The 23,485-nt window shown below is 38.4% G+C and overlaps 2 protein-coding genes across 2 annotated transcripts in view; both read left to right on the top strand.

The window, feature by feature from the left end:
* The window catches only part of LOC108607486 (fibronectin type-III domain-containing protein 3A), a 113,781-nt gene that overhangs the window by 47,595 nt on the left and 42,701 nt on the right, over window positions 1-23,485 (top strand). The window lies entirely within an intron of this gene.
* Window positions 15,511-17,101, top strand: LOC108607488. The gene has a single exon (XM_017998332.2). The coding sequence runs from the start codon at window positions 15,591-15,593 to the stop codon at window positions 16,845-16,847; it is 1,257 nt and encodes a 418-aa protein (XP_017853821.1). The 5' UTR covers window positions 15,511-15,590; the 3' UTR covers window positions 16,848-17,101.

The raw sequence follows: 23,485 nt of genomic DNA, 5'->3' as shown, positions 1-23,485 counted from the left end.
AATAAATAAATCTTTATGCTAAAATTATACAGACTTTTGATTTAAGTTTTTTGGTATCTGGCCATATATATTTTAAGTTCATTACTCACTATTATTATTTTGATAGTTACATTTGTTACATTACGTAACAAATTAAATAAAATTATAAGACACTTCATTTCAGATTTTATTAATATTGTATGTAACATTTTATTAGAATATTTACATTTGCATGCACTAAATATTGTTAAAGTAATTCCAGGTGCCATTCCCAAAAACTATTCGTTACAAATATTGCTGGATTACCTTGAAGGTTTCCATTTTATTTTTGGTGGCAGCATTTATGGTTTGGGGCGCGCTCAGCAGGAGTTGGTAATAAAAATAAATGGGTTTCTGTTGCTGACATCATGGGGAAATCCCTGCTTCAATAGACGCCATAACGAAGCACAAATAATAAAGTCAACAGCAGCATTATTTTTGCAATAACTGTTGCGCACCTTGTGCAATTCTGGGACAGCAAAAAGGGAGCTAGTTTGAAGACTCTGATTGCAGAGCAGCGAGCAGCAAAAGGCATGTGAGGAGCGTGCACATTGCCTTGAGGCATTGGGGGCGTTAGCGGGTGGGGGACACAAACAGAAACAGCTGAAAAAGACAAAACAGCAGTGAAACAACTTTTATTAAAAATCCAACAGCTCACATGGCCAACAGCCACCAGCCTCTATAAAGGGGGCTGGGAGGTACCGCGCGCTCCATGAAGTTGCAGTTGAAAATAAAACCATCAAGAAAAAGCAGATGAACAGCTTCGCCAGTGGAACCGCAAAAGCAAAGTGCGCGCTCTGCTCGGTGGAGACAAAGAGAATGACTTGTTGTTGTTTTTTTTCGAACAGCTTGCAAAACTAGTGAGAAACGTGAGCCAAGGCAAATTGCATTGGCTATATACACACACACACACATAGATATGTCTCTCTGTGTGTGTGTGATTTTTGAAGATGCAACAGTCTTGTGCCATAGAGAGGGGCAAGACATATTGGCCAGCAGATTGACGTTATTATCTTGAAGAATCTGTTACGAATAGAATAGCTTAAAGCTCTTCTGCTCTTCATGGAGAGCTCTCTACTTTGATGAATACCCTTTTATGTAGACCCAAATAAATTTAGATTCATCAAATATTTACAAATTACAAAGGTCCGTTTCCTTAGTGCTTAATATTTGAATTCAAATTAATTTCTAAAAAATACATCAAACTAATATATTATAATTTCAACGTAATTTAAATGTATTTGATTAAAACTATCTTATGCATACTTGAGTAACTTAATTTTTTAAAAACTATTCTATGTTTTAAAAACAAGAAAATTGAGAGAACCCAAATTTTAAAATTTCTGAGGTTATTTAGGCGACGGTTAAATGCACTTTCAAGCTTATGTTTTGTAGATTTACAACAAATATTTTAAATTAAATAAGAAAACTTATATTTCAACCATAAAACAGATCTTGGCTTCTCTTTGTTGCAAAATTCCATTATATTTTCTTTTTCCTTTTAATTTTTTATATAAATATTTTTATCGATTTTCTCGGGAGTGGGGAGGAAATAAAAGAAAATAAAATAAAAACGATTTAAATAACAATCATTTTTAACTTACAAATTGTCCTAAAGAATATCTGTGAATATGAAAAATTTTGTTAGGGTATTTTTCCCTTGGTATTACAAAGTAGCTGAGCATTCTTTTTGTTGTTGTTGCTTAATGTATTTGTTGCATTACCTGTTGGGCTGAGAGGTGAAAGACAGCAGAAAACAAGACAAGTTAAGAAAAAACAAAACATTAATTGCATGTGGCAAGTGAGGCAAAGGCCTTGCGGCAGCATTTCGTGTCGATGTCGAAGTCGACAATGATGATTATGAAGCTGCTGCCTTTGATTGGGGACTGTGATTGGGAAGTGAGCCTGTGACTGTGATTGCAAATTGCGGCTGAGAGTGGAACTGTGACACGCTTGTGGCAATTGTGGCTTTGGCTAGTTTGCAAAAAGAAAAAAAAAACATATATATATATATATACATTTGTATATAAATGCAACATCTTTTTAGAGCTGCCACAAGTGGTGAAAGTTGCAGCGAATGCGAGTTTTAGCCTGTTGCATGCTTTTCAAGGTCTTTGCTCAGGTGTTGCAAGGCTCGAGAGAAGGGACCGCAGCCAAAAACGGGAATTGCGGCTGTATAACGTTGGCGCTGACGCTTGCCGTAGAGCCGGAGATGAAGTCGGCTTCCGTGAGGTCTTGTGGTTAGGGGAAATATTTGGTTTGTTGCGTCTGCGGTTAAGGTTGCCACTGCCGTTGCCGTTGCGGTTGTGACTCTAGCTGTGGATTAGTTTGCTTTATGCTGTAAGTGGTAACAAGTGGTTTAACCAAACTGACAGCAGCGGAGCACCTGATGATGTGCCAGATAAATTGACAGTTAAGCTGAGATTGTCAAAGACAAGCTCTAAACTATTCTAAAATTGTTCAAGGCTTCAATATTTATTCACATATTATTCCAAAATAAAATGTTTTAGGCAAATATTGCAAATAAATGGATTGGAGGCACAATCTATTTTTATACCAAACACTTATCTTCTAAGCTAACCACTATAATTTGAGATGAAAATTAATGTCAGCATATTGAAAAGTCAGAGCATTGGGGTATCGTTCTTGTAGCTTATTAAATTGCACGGTGTTAGCTTATCACTCATAACTGCCTGACAGGCTATAAAATAATCTGTACCTGTATCTGTAACAATATCTGTGGCCGTAGCTGCAGCCACTTGAAGGCATTACCTTGTCTATTAACCAAGTTATTAGCTGAAGCTTGGTCATTCAACTCGTTGTTGGTCAGTTTCAGTGTCAGCAAGGCATAATGCTTATTTTTACTTCATAGTGCTGCTGCTTCTTCATCAATCGCATAATGCATGCAGACTTAAAGTGTATCCTGCAGATACGAAAGTATGTGAAAAGTCCATCTGTCTGTCGTTGAGCACAAAACTCAAGATCGCTGTGATTGAATCATAGAGTCCGTTTGGAATGCTTTGGATTTCCTGCAATACTGTTTAGTTTTGATCGTCCGCTCATCTTTTTCGTATGGCGTCAACAGCTACCACTATATTGCCTACACGGATTTTGCCTCATTTAAACTTGTTCCTGCAGCTTCCCCACATCTATCTTTGCTTAATTCGTAATGCTATGTGGATCTCATTGCGACTATACAGCAGAGTTGATTTTTTCTTTCTTTTCCTCTTTCTGTTATTATTATTATTGATATTTTCGTTACATTCGCAAGAAGAGGAGGCAAGAAGCGGTTACGCAACGTCGCGTCCGGCTGGCTCGTCGTCTTCTCTGCCATTGCAGCTCAGTAGGGCTCCGTCTGTCTGTTTTTTATGTTTTATTTTGTTTGTTCGTTTTATTAACGACGACAGACGCCCCCACTGCTCACTCACTGTTTGCATTTTTTTTTTTTTTCACAATCTCTTTTGGTTTTTCCTTTGGTTGTTGGCATTTCTTTTCAGTCTGTTACTTGGCTTTGATTTTGGACCAAGCATCGAAATTCCCATTGGTGTTTAATTGGCATTTTTCATTGTGTTACAATTTTAATGATTTATTTTGTTGATGTTGCTGCAATAACTGATACCTGCAACTTGCAAAACCATATTATCCAAAAAGGTTTTGGATTGTGCGAAATTTTCCGGTCAGTTTTTATATTTCGGTTCCCTACTTATTTGTAAACAATTTATTTTTTAACAGCTCAAATAATTATTTATATTAACATTTATATTCTTTAAATACGAACTAACTTTGTGAGTTAATCATGAGGGTTCTGGGTAAAGATAAACTGTTTGATTTTTGATTTCTTCAACGTCTGTGTATATTTATTTTAATTGTTTTCTTTCATAATAGGAAATGTGCATTCTAGATACTTCTCAACATCTCTGTCTCTTCGTTTCTCTGGAATCTTTGGATATTTTTAATGTTTGATCCGCTAGCAAAGCACCATCAACAGAATTCATGAGATACAAATTATCGTTCTTCTTTTTTGTGGTATACCAAAATTGTAACTACACTATATTTCATATAATTTATTTATTATATAATTAAACTACTTGCAACATTTAAAAAGAACTGCATCACTTGAAAATATTTTACCAAAACACTTAGAACAATTATCAATGTCATCAACAACGACTTAGACTTAGACATACGCAAACCTCAAATACCAAAACTATCTAGTAAAACTTTTATGCAAAGGCTGGTAAATGCTGTCATTGGGGTGAGAGCGAGAGGGGGAGAGAGAGAGAGAGAGAGTGAAAGGCTGGCAACGAAAACATTCCATCACAAAATATGTAGCACAAATAAATGCAACGAAACAAACTCTAAGCAGTTGTGGCATGCCGCAGGCTACGATTTGCATGCAGTCAACGCAACCTATGAGTAGAATGGTATTTATATAGTAATTTGTTGAGTCTGTCTGCAGCAGCAGCAGCACCAGCTGCTGTTGCTATGCTCTTCGGCAGTGGCTTTGAGGCATTTGGTGGAGAAGTAGAAGTCCCACGAACTTCAGCTTAGCTGAACATCGCTCGCAATTCAAATTGAAATCTTTACAATGCACATAAGTTAGCTTATGCTCAGAGCTTTGAAAACGAGCCCAAGCAACTGCTGCCATTGCCTGCATGTTGCTGCAGCATTGAGTGGCAACAACAGCAACGACAAGAGCAGCACACTCGTTGGATTGAGAGCGAATCGGCTTGACTTTGGCTGCACCAGTGGCAACATGAGTTGCATCATAGTTGCTGGGCACAAAGCTGCTTAGAGCTGCGAAGCAGCAACAGCACAAAATAATCTTGAACTGAAATGATTGGCTCACCACCCTCTCAAGCAGTAGACTAGTGTTTATCTGCTTAGGGGCTACTACTTTTGAAATAATAAAAACCAATTTGATAATAAATTTTCATTATTCAATTATCAAGCAATATCAGGCTATAAGGTGATATGTGAAAGTCTGTCAGTTGTTTCACAGCTTCTCCACTTTTGTTAGCAGCTCCGACCTCGTTGTCTTCTTCTCTCGTTGCCATTGCATACGATAAGATCATAAGATATACGCATCTCATATTTGCAATTCAACTTTTAAGCCATAGATATGGGTCGAAAAATGTAATATACTTAAAGTCTGTAGATGGAGGCAATATCCAGCCAAAGTCATCATGTTACGCTCACTAAAGTGGGTTAAGTTTTTATATATCCTTTTTATTTTATTTTTTTATTTTCATTTTCCGTTTTGTGTACATGTCACTGAGTCAAGGCTGCAGTATTGAAGCCAATTGCTATTGTTATGTGCTCAGCGGCGAATGCTGTAAGTGCTACATACTCTATTTATTATAGGTATAATTAAAGCAATAAACAGTGATAAAAAAAATTAAAGGTATGCCCATAATATTCAATAAGACTTCTTTGAAGTGAGAAAGTCATTCACACTTGACGAATTTTTACAATTCGACAAATTAGTTCGATTACAGCCTACGCGTCTGTAAAGATCTCAGAGACTATTAGAGGTAGAGATACTTTGCCCAACTTTTCAATAGTCTCTGCCATGTTTTATAAAAATGTCAAAGAGTGCAAAAAGCAATACCCAAATGCCTTACTAAAATAAGTGGCCAGCTTGCGCACTCCAGACAAATTCGATCAAGTGCATTTCAGAGCTAGCCCCAAGCTACATAAAATTAGCTCAAATTGCCACAAATGCCACCCAACTAACCACAGAAGCTGCAAGAACAAGCCCGATGCTTCGCAGCTGTGGCAAATAGAAATAGTAGGAGTGACCTCCAAGCAGCCAATTGCCATGTCCAGCAGCCATCACTCGCAGTCTAGTTCATTTTCCTCGACCAAAGTGGCTTCTAGTATCAACAGCAGCCAATGGAGCCTGGTGGAGTCTCAGTTTTTAGCGATGCTGACGCCGAGCAGCAGAACAAGTTGCATTACTAACAAAAGCCACTCGACAATTGCTAAAATGTGAGCATTCGCCTGAGGATATCTTGGTGGGGACCAAGACAAGTGGCTGCGGAGAGAGAGAGAGAGAGAGAGCGGGAGATGAAGCAATTCTATATGCGATGCGCTGCGTTGCATTTCAATTTCATTAGCAAAGGTTTAAAAATACACGCACTCAAGAAATTATTATGAGCAAAAATATGTGTTTCGGCATCTGTTGACCCAATTGCCGGCCATATGCTATGGAGATGGGCAAGATAGAAGAGATTAAAGTCTATGGATTGCCAAATCTGCTGCGCGTCATATTTATGGGCTAACCTGTCTGGCAATCAATTCTGGCAAACATGACCTAGCCCACATACAAAAGGCAAAAGCGAAACGGCCAAATAAAAGTGCAACAAGAAACATGCAACAAGGGAAAGGTAAACAAGCAGATACAGATACAGATACATATAGAGATACAGACAGTGCATATATATTTTGGGCTGTGCAGTCAAACTGAACTTTGTAGCGCGGGCGTTTTTGTAGGAATAATATTGATTTACGCAAACGATAAATGTGGCACACAGATACAGATAGAGATACAGATACAGATGCATATAGGCCACAAATGTTGTCTTGCCTTTTTACATACAATGTCTGCTGAAATATTGAAATCAACTGTAGTTTACTCGATTTGATTAATTGGCTCAGTGGAAGAATGGCAATACATAGAGAGTATACATATACGTATCTATGTGTGTGTGTGTGTGTGTGTGTGTGTGTGCTTGTGTGTGTATTGTCAAAGCGCCAAGCTACGTATATAGCATACAATTTAAAAATGTATCCAAAAGAGATACATTACACATTACGGCCGTGTTGCTGCCAAGTCTTGGAAATTCCCTTCACTGCATTCTTTCCCACACCAAAATGCCACTCGGCGCAACAAATGCAACAGACAAAGATGGCGACAGCGACGTCGGCAGTGGCAGCGCCAGCGACAGCGGCAGCTCTACAGTTTGGCATTGCAATCTCAGAGTTACTTTTGGGGCCGGCTTGCAAAGTTGGAAGGTAGAGAGATATACATAGACTACTACGCTTGGCTTGGCTGCAGGGCTTAAACTACAGCGCGCCGTAGTCATTCGCAGTGTCGTAAATTTTATTAGAGTGCCGCCCGAGGCCCCCCACCCTCCTGCCGCCCAACAACTTGTGCATCATCAAAATGATTATCATCATCCTCATCATCATCATGAGCAGCAGCAGTAGCGCTGCAACTACTGCGACCTAACACAATTTTACTTAGTTTGCATTTTAGCTTATGCCTTTTGTAATTCTCTTTATTATTTATTTTTTTTTGGTTTGTGTCTTGCTCATTGCAAAGCCAAAACGATTCGCATTTCAAAGGAAATTAAATTTAGCAGCTGTAATTTTAAGTATGTATGTATATATGGGTACATATATTTTTTCATTTGATTGTTTTTTGTTCGTTAACCCAAAAATATTCAATTTACTTGCCTGGCAAATGATACGATGCGATACGAACTCTGAGCGCTAAGCTATTGTTATGCTTTTGGCTTTTCCTTGTAATACTTAGGTATCTGTGTATATGTATGTATGTATGTGTGTGTGTGTGTGCTCAGCTTACATCTTGAATTTGCTGCGGCTTATTGTCTTCCACCTCTAAAAGTTCAAAAGCTATCGCTGAAGTGAATTTATGGCTGCTTGAGTTGAAATTGATAAACGTCGCCGCGTTAAGCTCTCTCTCGCTCGCTCTCTCTCTCTCTCTCTCTCTCTGTCTCTCTCTCTCTTTGTTTTACAATTCTCAGAATTTGGTTACTTTCAGTTTCTGACCTCGCACTTTGAGGTTATCTGCATTAGCATTAACATCTAAAATCTTACGATTGCTGTTAGAAGAATAGAAAAATATTAAACATTTAATGATTCCGGTTTTTTGTTGTCAATACAAAGGTTGCAATGACTACAAATCGAAGTAATGTATTAATTAAACGCTCGTGTAATGCAACCAATTTTTTTTTTGTAGTATAATAGTATTTGAGTTATTAATTACGATGCGAAACAATGAAGTATTTTTGTTATTCAATCAAATCAGAATACAAGGATTATAAGCAGGGACCGTAATCATTATAAGTTTTATTTTAAAAATTACGTTATACTGATTATATGTTGGTTTTTAAGATTTTCCTCACCAATAATGATTAATTTTGATTAATTTTACAATAACTTATAAATAATCATTACTTTTCAGCAAAAAAAATATAAATCAATAATAATGATTATTTATGATTTTTATTTTTTTCGCTCAAAATAAAACTCACTGTAAGATTACAGCCTAATTATTAAAGCTTTTCCAATCTTTGTCACATGTCCTTTTATAACACATCTAAAGGATCAATTTTTTTATAATTTTGCCACGCCCACCTTCCGCCCCTCCGAAAATTAGAAAAAATCAATTATTAGGCGTTAATCTCAGGCTAGCGACTCAAATGCCCACATACAGGATGTATGTCCTTGTTTGCATGTGCCTTGCTAATTTGATCTCTTTCGGATGCAAAACAAGGAATATATTCAAAGAATACATTATGTATGCAAATACAAGTGTAGCTAGTTGCCAAAACTTTTAAGCGAGAATTACAAGTATCAGTTAGTCATAATGTATTATTTGAATAATACATATAATATTATTATATTATATACATATATAATATAATATGTATTTATATATATTATATATTATATGAATATATAATAATAATTTTAAAAAATTGATCCTCTAGATGTGTTATAAAGGACACGTGAGACAAAGTTGGAAAAGCTTTTTATAATTAGGCTGTATCTTACAGTGAGTTTTATTTTGAGCGAAAAAAATAAAAATCATAAATAATCATTATTATTGATTTATATTTTGTTTGCTCAAAAGTAATGATTACTTATAAGTTATTGTAAAATTAATCAAAATTAATCATTATTGGTGAGGAAAATCATAAAAATCAGAAAGTTGCAAATCATGGTGAATATGCATAGATTATACAAAAAGGATTAATATGATGTTATCCTTTTTTTTCTAAGTCGATTTTAAGTGAATGATTTTTTCATTTGAAATAAATGTTATTTACGGTCCCTGATTATACATAAGTCTTGAAACTGAGTTTTGAAGACCAGAATGATTAGAGTCTAAAAGTGTGAAAGACTAACATTGTCTCTGGCGTCATAACATCAAAAACACTTGATCTATTAAAAGCATTAGAACGCATGCATTTGAAATAAAAAACAGTTGTTAAAATATTTTTTGCAGTCATACAGCTGGTCATAAAAAAGAACATTGTTCTTTCATCAGCGTAGCTTGAAAAGATCACAAATTAGACTATTTTTATGAAAATGAATTTTGAAACATTCACTTTCACAAAATTCACTGGTCTCGCGTTTCCAGCGAAAAATGGCATCAGCAGCTATTTCGGGGATCCACCCGAATAAAATGTTTCTAGTACAAATTTTTGCAACATAATCAAATGCATTGCATTCGTGGCGAGCGATAAGGTTAAAGAGCAGCAATCGTCGCTCTCTTAACAAGTGCTACTCTCTCTCTCTCTCTCTCTCTCGCTCGCTCGCTCGCTCTTTGGTTGAAGACGCAGTGTTGCTGTTACCGGCTTCGCTTTTACTACGCTTTTAGATAAATTTGTATCTCACTTTTGTATTGTTGTGTTTGTAGTAGTAGTAAATGCCGCTCAGCTGTGCGGTCCAAACACACACACACATGCACACACAGAGAGTCACAATAACAGCAAATTGTAGTTGTAGTTATAGTTTTTTCCGCTTCTTATGCGGGACCCCTAGCGGCAGCGACGTGAGCGCTTCGTAGTCGGCTCGACTGCCGACTCGGCTTTCCAGTTGTCGTTTTCCAGTCGCCTAAAGATATTTCGGACTGCCGTTCCAGAAGAGAGAGCCGTGGCGGTGGCGGCAGCGGGCCCTGCAACAGCGACGACTGCGACGACGACGTCGGCCACGTTTCGTTGCTGTTCCGAGGGAGCAGCGCCAGCATACCGAACAGTCCGATATTAACTCTCAAACTGTACGGTTTGGCAGCGTTATAACTTCAGCCAGCAAACGTAGGCAGCGCGTCGTGTTTAATGCCACTGCGGCAACGGCAACGGCAACAGCAACATCAACATCAACAACAACAATCATAACTAAAATAATAAGCAACAACAACAGCAAATACTGTTCCAGAACTGTTCATGTTCTAGTAAAACGATTTGAGTGGCAACATTTTTTAACAACAGTGGGTGTCAAAGTGCCAAGTGCCAGGGCAATTGCATTTCAACTGAAGCAAGTCAAATTATAAAGAAAATTATTAATATTATTAACTCACTTCCTGCGTTTACAAAGCAGCTTTTGAACAACAACAAATGTATCTCATGCTACAAATCGCACACTGAGCATAACAATGTTTATTATTATAAAATAAAAGCAAAAAAAGTTAAATAAATAAAAATAATAAGAAAGACAACAAAAACGAATCCGCTCTTTTCAATTGTAATATCCGGTCTAGCGGAATTTCACAGTGTAGCAGCTTGTACGTGTGAGTGAGTGTGTGTATGTGTGTATGTGTGTGTGTTGTGAGCTAAGCACAAAAAACATAAACAGGCCTCAGTGAAATAGAAAACTGCGGCCCAAAAGCAAATGTGCAAAATTCAACAACAACACAAAGAGAAAAAGAGAAAGAAAACAACATTCAGTGACTTTTGTTTATTGAATTTATTGCATTGGCAATATTGAGGTTACATAAAAGTCGAGCCTTGTCTAAGACAGCAATCACATCAGCAGCAACAATAAGTGTTTACAGTTGCAAAAATAAATGTGCTTTGCTTTGAAGGCCAATCCGTTTCTCTACACTTCTGTTCTGTGCATAAATAAACAATCAAATACAAAGTGCAAGCGAAATTAAGTTTATAAATATTTCGAATTTGTTTATGTTTGTGCTTATAATTGAGCTCAGCACTCAGTCCACTCCATTCCACTTACTGACCTATCGTAAGCCTCAATTGCTCCCTGAGCAACTGACAGAGGACTGTCAGAGAAACTTTGACCACTCTTGGAGCAAGCTCTGACTTTGATTAGACATGACAGGGCACAAGACAATCTTAACAACTGGAGCTGTGAGTTGCTCTGAGTTTTGTCTTGGCTAATTAACATACAAATTAGGCTGACGAGTAGATTCGGCCATAAGTTTCCACAATTTACGAGCCATCTACCATATACACACACACATATATAAAAGCCAGAACTGTGCGCCCAACAATCTGCTAAATTACAAAGCATTTTAGCAACATTGTATATGGGCAGATATCAAGACATATATAGTATATGGAGCTGACTGTGCGCAACGTATAAACAATTTAAAAATAATTAAGTGTTGTTGTTGGTGTTGCTGTTCATTATTGATTTGGTGCAAACCAAGGACTTGAAGCTTATGTATCTAACAGATAGTTTATCTTACAGTGCGTGGGCAACAGTGCAATAGTTACCGTTACATCGTACTCTAGAACATTCCAGCTAATTAAAGTAACTCGCAATTTGCAATTTTTTTTATAAAACTAAAGTGCAATAAAACGAACAACAAAATTCACAAACGCCGCTGTGTTCATTGTAAGAAGTAAAACAAGAAGAAGAAGAAGCAAACGGAAAAATGCTGTACAAATGCAAATTTAATTAACATTATTATGCGTGCATAAAGAAAGCCATAAAAACTGCAAGAGCATTTAAGCCTTAAGTGCAATTAAACCAACTCAAGTGGACGACAACAAATTGTGTAATTTTGTAAAGTTAAAAACTATAAAAAATATAAAAAGAATCTCGAACTGATTGCTGCATACGGATTAAATACCAGTTTCAAAGTTATACTCGAATTGTAAGTATTCAGAAATTGTATTGATACTACGAACGACCAACCGGCATTTGCGTTTGTTAGGGGGAAAACAGAAAAAAAAATTGATTATATTCGTAGAACTATGTAGTACGTCAATTATATTTTTCAAATAAATTAGCTACAATTGGAACGATTTCGAGCGTGATATTTAGCAACAACGAGTGCACATGAACGAATATTTCAAGAAATTGTTTTAAGTTTGAAATTTATAGGTTCATAAATCAATATTCAAATGCATTTTTCGAAATATGATTTGTGACAGCTTCTGGATAAGCTACACGTCTTGAGTCTAGAACTTTCAGTAGAGAGCTGGGCGATGACAAATCAAGTTGCTTTCTAAATCTTTTCTCCCAAATCTGAAAATATGAAAATATGTTACGTTTCCAAAATTCCCATGATCGAAAATGGGTCAACTTTTAACAGCAATGTAGCCAATGTAACCACAGACAACTTGTAAATTCCCTCAAGCATACAGACAGAGAAAGAGAGAAAGAGAGAAAGAGAGAGAGAGAGAGAGAGAGAGAGAGAGAGCAAACCGAAATGCCCACGCAGTAAAATGAGTTTAGCTCAATTTACGACTGTCCCGCTCTCTCTGCCCCTCTCTGTTTCTCTCATTTTATTACTTGTGCCTTTGTCAAAGTTGATCGTGTAAGCTTTTATCTTGCGCTTAGATTTATTTATGTGTGTGTGTGTGTTGGTGTGTCAACTATATTGTTTTTGCTCATGATAACAACAAAGAACATGCAATTTAGTAATTATGAATTTTACGGTCTGTTTGAGGCGACTCGACTGCTGCTAACGAAATTATATTTCGTCATTGTTGTTGTAATTTGCAAAAGGCACTTGTGGCATAAGCTTTAAAGCTTAAACGTTTCCGTTGCATTCCATGGCTCGCATTTGGCCAACAAACATTCAAATTGGCCATTTGGCCTCTCTTTCTCTCTGTCACTCGGTATCTAAGGTCAGTGAACCCCAAAACCACAATTGACAGTGATAACTATTATAAACAACACTGTACAGAAATTAAAAAAAAAAGTTGCGTGTTTATTTAGGCCTAAAATCAAAAACAGAAAATACAAAGTGTGTAAAACTGAAAAGTAGAGTTGAGCACAGCCGACTATTGAAGACTCTGTACATGAGAGCGTCTAGGAGCGATTGACTGCAGTCGTCGAACAAGTTTTAGATTCTAAACTTAATATGATCACCTCTTTAAGTAATATGAATGTCTCTTTTGTCTCTTACGTACAAATCTCGTTCCACTCGACTATAAGACTGCTGTGTACCTCTTTGTACAGAGTTTAAAAATCACACAGGGTGCAAGTGCGAGTGGAAGGGAGATAGTAAGCTGGTGGGAGCGTCGCGGTTATTGACTTTGCCTTCTTCAGTTGTCGCTGTAGCTTTTTCTGTTGTTTTTGCTGTTGCGGTTGTTGTTGTTGTTGTTGTGGCCACTTCAATCGTCATTTTGCCTCCATGCTACATGTTTACGTGTTTCTCTATTTTACTTTTGCTTAATTTTCTTTTAATGCTGCGAACATATGAAGATAAAAATTAACATAAGCAAATTTTCTTTTTGTGATGCTAGACGAAAAGAAAAGAAAGAAAAGCGATAAACTATTTAAAAAACTATTATTTCATGATGGTAACAGACGGCATAATACGCTGAAAGCAAATTTATTAATAAATGTGTTATAAACTATTATAAAGTAGATGGGTGCATGATAGGGAGCCTTTGAGCGTGTTGTCAATTCAAAATTACAATGATAGTTCAATAGATGTAGTAGCCTAGTACCACCCATCAAGCAAAATGAGCACCAGGCCAGAGCGTTACTGCAAAGGCGGGTGCAGCTCAGATGCTGGTTCTTCTGCCTCTGGTCTGATCAGGCAACCAACAAAGGGCAGATCGAGTCAATGGCCGGATGACTTTCATTGGATGAAGTCGAACATCACGTACATGAGCCATGGCTCCAAAGACAGCGAGTGGGATTTATGGTATAATCGAAATCTAAAGATGATAAAAAAGGTGGCACATCTTATGGAAAAGTCAACAATAGAAACAGCGGGAATACTACATAGATTGACATTGCAAAACTATTATCGATTATTGGTGACACAAAGCAAGCCGTGCCCATACCATGTACCGCTCACTGATGGCAATATCTGTGAGAGTTATAACGAGCTATTCGACATCGATGGCAACCTGCGTGATCCAGCGAATCCGAGAACATTACACTTGTTTTTGCGCACAATGCAGGAAATATTGGTGCCCACTGCAAGGCAGGATCCGCCTATGGCCACCAGTAAAGCGCATATGGAACGTGACCATAACGCAGCACTGACCATTCTACACATCGGACCGCCCTTGGATCTTACACGGCGACAGAGCTACGGCAAAAGTATTGCTCTGGGCATAGTTCCGCCAAATCTAGCGGCTGCTCTAGACTCTGAAGAGCTAGCTGAAGGGCTAGCTGAAAGCATTAGCAGACAAGAGCGCGTGGTTAGAAAGTGGTATGGGGTAAAGAAGGCAGCGGATATAGACAGCGACGAATCCGACAGTTGGCTTACAGATGAAAAAGGTCGTCGACGTGGACATGGCAGCTTTCAGCTGTCGAAGGTACTGCGTGGGAAACAGGATGTGCTCATTAAGAAAGTGCTGAAAAGCATGAAAAAGTCCGATGCAATTCGCTTCATACATGCTCTGACGGAAACCGATTTCGATGAGGACGATGTCCATCAGAAAACGCAACACCAGAAATCGATGGATCTAGCCAAATTCTATGTCGCCGCCGTAACACGCAGTAAAACTAGTCTCCGTAGTCAGCGCTCTACGCGCTCCTACCGCAAGCCCATATCCAAGGTAACCAGACCAGACACCAACGGCCTGCCTACTATCAAGGAGCGAAATTGGAAGAATCGAAGATACCCGCATGATATGCTCTTGTACGAGCCCTATAATGCGCTGCAAATCGATCAGAATCACGAAGTAAGTGCTGAGGACTTAGACCCTCAGGTACGTGTACAGCGTACTCGTGGAAAACGTTCGGCCCACAAGATCGAAGAGAATCTTGAAAGTAGATCAGAGTATAAGCGTGTTTTTCGACAGGTTAGCAAGCGTTCAGTTCGCAAAACAGTAGTAAGCCGAACAAGCAGACGACGAATTTAAGCATTAAATAGACTGTGTTTCATATAAGCCATACTACGTATAACTCAGTATTAAATCATTACGTTTTAATTTGTTTTTTGAAAACTTGAAAAGACTGTATGTTAAATTGGAAATTTTTTTTGGTTTCGTTCGTGAAAATATTTACTTTTTAATGGATATGGAATGCTCATTATTATGTACCTTCCTACCATTACAGCTTTCCAAGTGAAGTTGAGAAAGATGGTACACATCATATTAGTAACTAAATTAGATTTGAAACAATAAAATCAACTAATAAGATGAGCTTGGTTCCTTTCGGAACTCAATTTTCCGTCGGATATTTTGAAATCTTTGAAGATACCAAATAAGCATCCTTTTTCCACTCCGCATTCATATCAGATATATTTTCGGAAAATGTTTTTAAGTCCTAGTATGCTTTTCAATCAAATCTATCTTCATTTAAGTTTTTGGGCCAAGCATTTACAAATGCTTACTGCTAAATTTTAATTTATTTTAAAGTTCTTCGGTCTCTCAGCCTTGACTATGTATTGCGCTCCTTGCTGCAAGCTGGCTATTAGCAAACCACTGCGTCTGCTGAACTGCGAACTGATTACACAGCCAGCGCATCGTTGTCGGCTGATTAATCCGCATTGGCAGTCTGCGGAACGCAGTTGGATTTTGCATAATGTGGTCGTACTGCGCCAATTGGCGGAGGAGGTGGACAAGCCTTTGGAATCGGTGGGCATATATATGAGTAAGCTGACACTCAAAAAGTTCGGAGAAATAATGAATCCTAAGTGCTCCGGCTGGTGTTTGTGTCGGGTGCCATTCGTGCGTCCTGAGACTTGCATGTTCTATGATGGGATATTCAATGTGTTTGGCAATCTGCGCAATCCTTTGCATCCCTTGATATTCGAAATATTAAGTATTATACTGTCTCACTTCCTGAACTATCCCTGTGCCATACAAAATTGGCGGCCACATACCATAGATGATGTTATCTTTCGTCGCTATGAGGAGCACTGTCTTTTTGGCGATGGCCTAAAGGGACTTGGGGATAAGATTGCAAAGTTCATGGATGATATGCGCAAAAAACTGGCATCGGATGAGGATAAGGAAGACGCTGACGGTGACGACGATGCCGACAAATTGGACCACGATATCAAGAAACGCAAAATGGGCGAAGAAGAAGAAGAAGAAGAAGAAAAAAGACCTACATCGGTGATAAAACGAAAAACCACCATAGTGGAAGCGAAGCGTGAATCCAGCATCGCCACACTTTACGAACAAGTGGTGCAAAACAAGCACCATCGCAAGGTAGTTCATGTCAAGAAAAAGTCACCACCGCCAGCTCCACCAACACCACCACCCGAGGTGGTGAAGCAAGCCAAAGGTCCCAAGCGTGATCCCCGCATCATGGGCAATATAATACCCGTACTGGTTCATGAGCCATTTAGCAACCAGAAGCCGTGGACCTGGGTACGACGTCATCCAGTGCAGACACGTGTCATGGAAGGCCAGCGGCTAGGACGCGGCAAGGTTAGGCGCTACCTCCGAGAGACTGTGCAAATGGAGCACGATGCCGCTAAGAAGAAGTACTCGATACGCAGTGTCTACTCCACAAGCGGTCACAAATCGGTGGTATCGGTCAACATGTTCGGTAAGAAAACCACCAAATCAAAGAGGGACAAGGAAGCCCCTCTTCTTAAGGCATATGACTACAAGAGTCTCAAGCAGCCAGCTGTAGCCGATGATGGAAAAAAAAAGGGCCAAGCGAAAGCTAAGCCCACTGCCAAATAGAACTGTGACTATTGTTCTATTTGACAGCTCTTAGCAAAAGAATATCATTGTACTTCTTCTCGGGCGAGGACTTGCTGGCGAGGGTTTTGTGTATTTTAATACCTTTGCCTAGCTTGAATTCCAATTCGAATGTGACAACCGTGCAAGTCCCTATCCGACTAATTGGTCTGGTATCGAAGTCATGAGAAGCACAAACCTAATACTTACAAGAACTTTTACGGCTTTTAATAAATTGTGTCGTCTTTAAAAAGATGTTTTCATTAATGGTTGTGAGTTAGGATTACATAAATCGATAATATATCCATTTTATTACCTTAGCTAGATAATTTTTATGATTCTCGTATGCTTCAAAAGGATATCTCAGAGTATAGGCAACAGTCCAAATTAAATACCATAAATACCGCGTAACTTCAACAGGTACTGATTGCCCAAGGAAAAATTTCGTTACATTACTGCCTAGTATTGCTTTTCATCGATGAAATCACCAACAAAATCACCAATTGATACCAGCCTTACTGAAGGAACACAGCAGCTCTAAGTAGTTTAAATTGTGTCCCTATGCATACAGGCAATAAATAATAAGTTTTGGTTGACTCTGTGTGTGTGTGTGCCTCTGGTGCATGCAACAAAACTTCAAGTGAATGCGGCGCGGCGCGTATTCAAGCGACAATTTACAGCGATGACAGCTCGGTGGCAGGCCGATTGGTGCATCTCTGTCTCTCTGGCTGCCTTTCCGAGCTTTGCATGCCCAGACAAAAGTCGCCGAAAAAAAAGGAACGCCAGTTGATAATGGCCTGCCATGGAATTTATTGCAATAAAGTGCTAGAAACTAAATCATCATCCAGTTGTGCGCTGCAAAGCATCCAAGCTATAACAACAACAAAAACAACAACAGCAGCAGCAACAAGACCAAGTCGTAATAGATACAATATCTACAGCAACCAACAATTGATAAACTCATACTACAAAAAGGGGAGCACTTAATATTTATACGACTCTCGCTTGGCATGCAGCAGCAGCAGCAGCAGCAGTCGTAATTTCTGTATTCAATGCGCACATATGTATGTACATACGATACATATACATATATATATATATAATTCCACACTTTTTGGCGCAAGTCAGCCAAAAGTGGGTGTGGCATATAAGCGCACACATAAATTATGCACATTTATGAAAATTATTTAACGCCTTTTATGTGTTCTTGCGGGTTGACAGCCAAGCCAACAGCAACTAAACAACTATACAAGCAACAAAAACAAAGAAAAAGCGCATTAAATAAAAGTAAATTAGTTGTCCAGCTTCACAGTAACCAAGAGTGTGCCTTACTTAGTTTTGCCTGTCATTTTATCATAGTATTTTTTTCCTATTTTTTTCTTCTTATTTTTTGTTGTGTTATTTTTGCTGCTATTATCTCGCTCGTGGCGCGTTGTGGCATAATTTTTACGCATTTGCTAAGCGACTGTGGGCAGACAAGAGGCGTGCCATACACACACACACACACATATAAACTCACATGGCTGTATGTGTTTGTATGCTTGAAAGTTAAACAATTCATGGGCTAAGCTTTATGCTTTATACGCAAAAACTTTGAGTTTTGATTTCTCTTGTCACAACTTCCCCAAGCCTTTTGCCATTTCCCCCTCCCTCTCTCCCTATCCTATACCAGGCAGCCTTGTGTGTTATGCTTATCTGTGCTGACTGCCAAGTGCCAAGCCGAGCACATGGCCATATACAACTCATAGAGACTCTACAAAATGTATCTACTTTTATTAAATGAATACATGATTTTTATAAATTTCATATTAAATGTCGTTGTCGTTGTCCTTCGACACTTTCTGCCTACTTTGATGCATTTTACAACACCTAAAAAGTAGAGCTAAGCCATACGCTAGTATATAAAAGTTTCGTTGAGCTGATTTCTGATTTGTTGCTGGTTGTTTTATGCTCATTGTGTTTGGCCAGTGCGAGCGTTTGCCAAAAGCAAAACTATCTTTTTCGTCGGTCATCTCGCCTTCTCTCTCTCTCTCTCTCTCTTCTCCTGTCTACATGTGTGAGGGCAACATCTACTTAAATCGATAAACAACAATCATATATCTGTCGTCGGCGTGTTTGCATTGCTGGCTGCGTGCTGCTGGGCTACTGGAGCCTGTGCCTCGTTTCGTCACTCATACGACATGTGCGCCCGATGACGCGTCGTTGCCTCAGTCGCCGCCACACATTTTTCGCCCATGTTGCGTATGTTGTCAAGACTCTTCCGATGCTGCCGCTTTTTTGGCAACAGCTAACAGAAAAAAAAACAAATTATTCCACTTTTTTTTGTTTGGTTGTTGCTCATTGTTGTTGGCATGTCCGTTCTGGCACGTTCTTGGCCCTGGCTCTCATTGTTTTCAGAGGGGAAGGCGAGTGCTAGTTGTTGGTGCTAGTGCGTTAGGCAGGCAAGCCAGCCAGCCAGCAGTTCCGTTCTTTTTCGCTGTTGTCAAGCCAACACACACACTCACACAAATATTGCTTGTGTGTTTGTGTGTGTGTGTGTGTGTGTGGGGATTGTGTATTTGTGTGTGCGCATAGGCGCCGCCATTAAGCGGCCCCAACAAAACCAGTGAGAAGCATTGCTATGCGAACTATGGACCGTTAGGCTAAATTCTTTTGTCTTCTGACCAGCCCAGCACTCCGGGCCGCAGTTTCTTGCACATTCGTAGGGCAACTAGCATCCCATATAATGCTAAATGACAAAATATGACAAATTATAATAAAATATTTAGTAAAAGACAGTTTAGTACAAAAGTCAAGTCAAGGCAACTGAGAAAAGTGTGGGGGCATAAAGTTATTGTGTGTGTGTGAGTATGTATGTTTGTGTGTGTACATAGAATTTGTATATTATGGTAAATGAAGACATTCTTATTAATACAAACATCACGCACTGCTAATGTTGCTTTTATAAGCTTTGCGTGTTGAGATTTAACAATGTGTCCACTTCAAAGCAAAGCAAAGAAAAAAAAGATAAATAAATAAAATAGTAGTAAAAAATGTCGGCTAATCATTTTGTAATTATGTGTCCTCCACACCAAGTAAAGTGACCAAAGTGCCGTTTAAAGCGACAGCCGTTAGAACATAATGGCCAAACTCACATATCGTAGTTGAAATGGTACCATCGCAATTTTGAAACTTCCTCAGGGGTGCTACAGAAATCACTTGAATATCACTTGAATATCACTTGACTCGAAGCATTTCCGCGGGTAAATTTCATAGCGAGAGATTTCAACATCTTTTTTGAACTCCGCTGCTGAGCGCTAACAACTTTTATAAGTTTTGCCAACCAATTAGGGTTTTGACTTATTGCTTATTAATATTATATAATTTATTTTTATATTATATTATATATATTTTTTTTACGGGACAATATTCTAACAAAGAAAATCTGATCGGGATTCGGGTCGACTGTAGCACAAGGGAATGAATCTGAGGTGAAACTCAATTATTTCAGTGATACCTCTGATTATACATACCACTTTATAATCTGTTATGTTCGATCAGAGCTAGAGACAGCAAATCGGACGCGATCCGCTTGTATTTACCCCATACTTGGAGACAATTGCTTTTATACTACTTTCCCATTTGTTTTGGGTTTGATATTAATTTTAGAAGGCACACAACACTACGAAATAGCGTCAGATGTCCCTGACAGTGACATGTTGAATTTGTTGCAACTAATTTTTTGTTCGTGTGTTGATATAAAATTGCATGATATCAAAAGTTATACAGCGTGCCGTCAATAAAATAAAATGGCTCTGTTAGGGATTATCAAAAGTTTTAACTAATGATGTGAATATTTACGCAAAATACGAAATTTGTTTTTTGCCAGCAATTTGTATTTGTTTGTTTGCTTTGGGCTATAATTGATGCCTGCAAAAGTTTCCAATTAGTGTGTGAAAAAACATTTGAAACTACGCAACATTTTCGGCACAAATGCAGGCGCTCCAGTTTCTCTACATATATTTTTATTTTTATAACTACAAGTGCTACTAGTAGACGCTGCTGCTGATGCTTTTATTTTAATATCCATGGCAATTTGTACGTGGGGCCAACAAATAGCACACACACAAAATACAAACTTTATAAACTAATAAACTTGCCTGTCGAATGCAACTGCAGATGCCAAACACTTGCGCTCTAGTGTCGAGAGAGTTTGCGAGTTTTAATTTTGTTGGTTACCCCATTAAAATTGCTGCTTTTTTCCGTTATTATTATTTTCAATATTTTTGTTGGGGAGAAGAAATTTTGTTGCTTTGTGTATTGCAGCAACAAACTGGAAGCTTTAGCTAAAAAGCGCTCCAGGGCAAATCATAATTTATGGCATGCACGCACTCACACACTCACAAATCTTTGGCGATATTTTCATGCTCAAATTGCCGTGTGCAATATGCACAGCAATTCCAGGAATGTTGCTCCCAAAGCGTTGACCGGAAATTATTTAAAGCATTTCAATGCATGAGCTTGCAACAGGTACAGCAGTGAACTAATTGGAGGTTTTGTTAAATTTAAATCAATAGATAGAGTAACTTACAGTTAATAACGGAATTTACCTAATTAGTTTAAATAGTCGAAAATGTCCATCGATGTCTATCAATATTGAAATGAATGAATAACTTCTTCCTATATATACATTTTAGTTTCTTCCGCTATCTCTATCTCTTTACATATTTAGTTCAATTAGTTTAGTTCTATAGTCTTTGACTAAACTTCCGAAAATACGTTCGGAAGCACTCCCAAGGCGCCAATTTTTAAAGAAATATGTCGCTTTAGCATATAAGCTAATGCTATTTAATATGAACGATGTAAGAACGAGAAATTCGGGGAAACGGAACCAATTTCTAATAAATTAGACCGCGTTAGAGCTTGTGTAGACTGAATTGAAACAGTTCGTGTTGACCGAGGGCTAATTAATCATAATTGGTTCTGATGAATCAGACTTGTTATTCAATCAACTCTAGCCGTTCAGAGTAGCAAAATATTCAATAATATGACGAGGCTGTAACCTCTATTAATACTCTCAAACGCGAACTTCGAACACTCATTATTATCTGAGCTGAGTGCTCGACCCTTAGGTTCTCTTCCAGCTGTATTCAATCTGAACTACCCGAGCAAACGTCAATTTCTAAGCTAATTAATTAGTACGTTTTTTTTATCTTGTAGGGCATTGTTTGCACCTACACAAAATTTCCCATCCTTAGCTGCTTATCAGTGAACATGAAAAATTCACTACCACTACACAAATATTTGCATTAATTATACGTCATGCTCAACTCTCTTCTCATGCTTGCTTAAATTGTGCTATGCCTCGATGCCTTGGCCATAATACACTTTTTTTTTTGGTCGCATTGCAACGTACTTCTTTTTACCACCAATTAGCTAGCAGTTCAAATTATAATAAAATGTATGTATGAAGAGATAAAGAAACAAAGTTAAAGTGGCGAAATATAAAATTTTCTGCCAATTAGTTGCGCCTGTGGTCCACTTTCGCAAAAGGGCCGCGAGATAATGGCCAAGGCATGTGCAGTGGCAATGCAAATGCAAATTGTGAATGTGTAAAAAAATCATAAAATAAAATAACTATAATTATCAAAAGCCCGGCTTGAATATGTATTCATAGTCACATGGTAACTATCTCGAGTGCTCGAACAAATTATTGCAAAAAGACATCCTTCTCCCTCTCTCCGCTCTCTCTTTCTCGTCTCTATCTCTCTCCTCTCTGCCTTATATATTCTGTGGCGCCTCATAGCTACAGGCGAGTGTGTGCAAGCATGATTAACTGGCATTTATGAGATAGTAGTTTTTACTGTCGAAAACAATTAAATTACATTTAGGAGTTAAGCCAAGCCTGGCTGTGGCTCTGGCTGTGGCTGTGGCTATGGCTCTGACTGTGGCTTTTGCGCTTTGGGCTTTCGACTTTTGGCTGCTGGCTGGCTGCTTGCTGGCGCTTGTTGTCAGCGCTGTCGCCAAACTTCAATAAATTCTAATAATTTATTTCATTACCAGCGTTTCCTTGGCACTCCGTTCTGCCGGCGGAGGTACTGTAATTTCACCATTAAAATGTATGAAATGCCAAACTTGCAGCGCTCCCCTCACCCCCCGCCAGGCAGCACTCACAACAATGGAGCAATGTTGCCCTTTAAAATTGCATCTGAGAAACTGCGGCTCGCATTCAGCATTTGGTATTTGGCTTCGTTATTTACCGTGTGGAATTCAATGTGTTGACACATTGTTGCCAATATTCTTATAATTTTTATTTCAATTTATCTTTCATTCACTGCAAATTGATATTTCTATGCCACACGAGGAAAACACTGGGAGAAATTTGTATACAAAAACTTCCCTTTCCTTATTTTTAGCTATACAAAACCGAACAATATAATTCCTCTAATTCCTGCGCCTGCTACGACTTGAGAGGCTCGTGAGGATTCTAAGACACGCCATGAGAATTTGACTATGATGCTAAGCATACATACATTCGTTTTAATTTATGATAACTAATTTACTTATTAAAATGTATCTTTAACTTTTTCTCCAGTGCACGTTAGATAATAGATTTGTTCTCTTTCCTTCTCTGGTTGTCGGCCACGGTTTGCCCGTATGCA

The sequence above is a fragment of the Drosophila busckii genome, unplaced genomic scaffold (assembly GCF_011750605.1).
Source record: "Drosophila busckii strain San Diego stock center, stock number 13000-0081.31 unplaced genomic scaffold, ASM1175060v1 chrUn_07, whole genome shotgun sequence".
Taxonomy (NCBI): domain Eukaryota; kingdom Metazoa; phylum Arthropoda; class Insecta; order Diptera; family Drosophilidae; genus Drosophila; species Drosophila busckii.
The sequence above is the reverse complement of the archived record's forward strand: the minus strand, read 5'-3'. Positions and strand labels throughout refer to the sequence as shown.

What these genes read in the sequence shown, in the direction of transcription:
- LOC108607488 (XM_017998332.2), top strand. Translation starts at nt 15,591, where the DNA reads ATGTATTGCGCTCCTTGCTGCAAGCTGGCTATTAGCAAACCACTGCGT.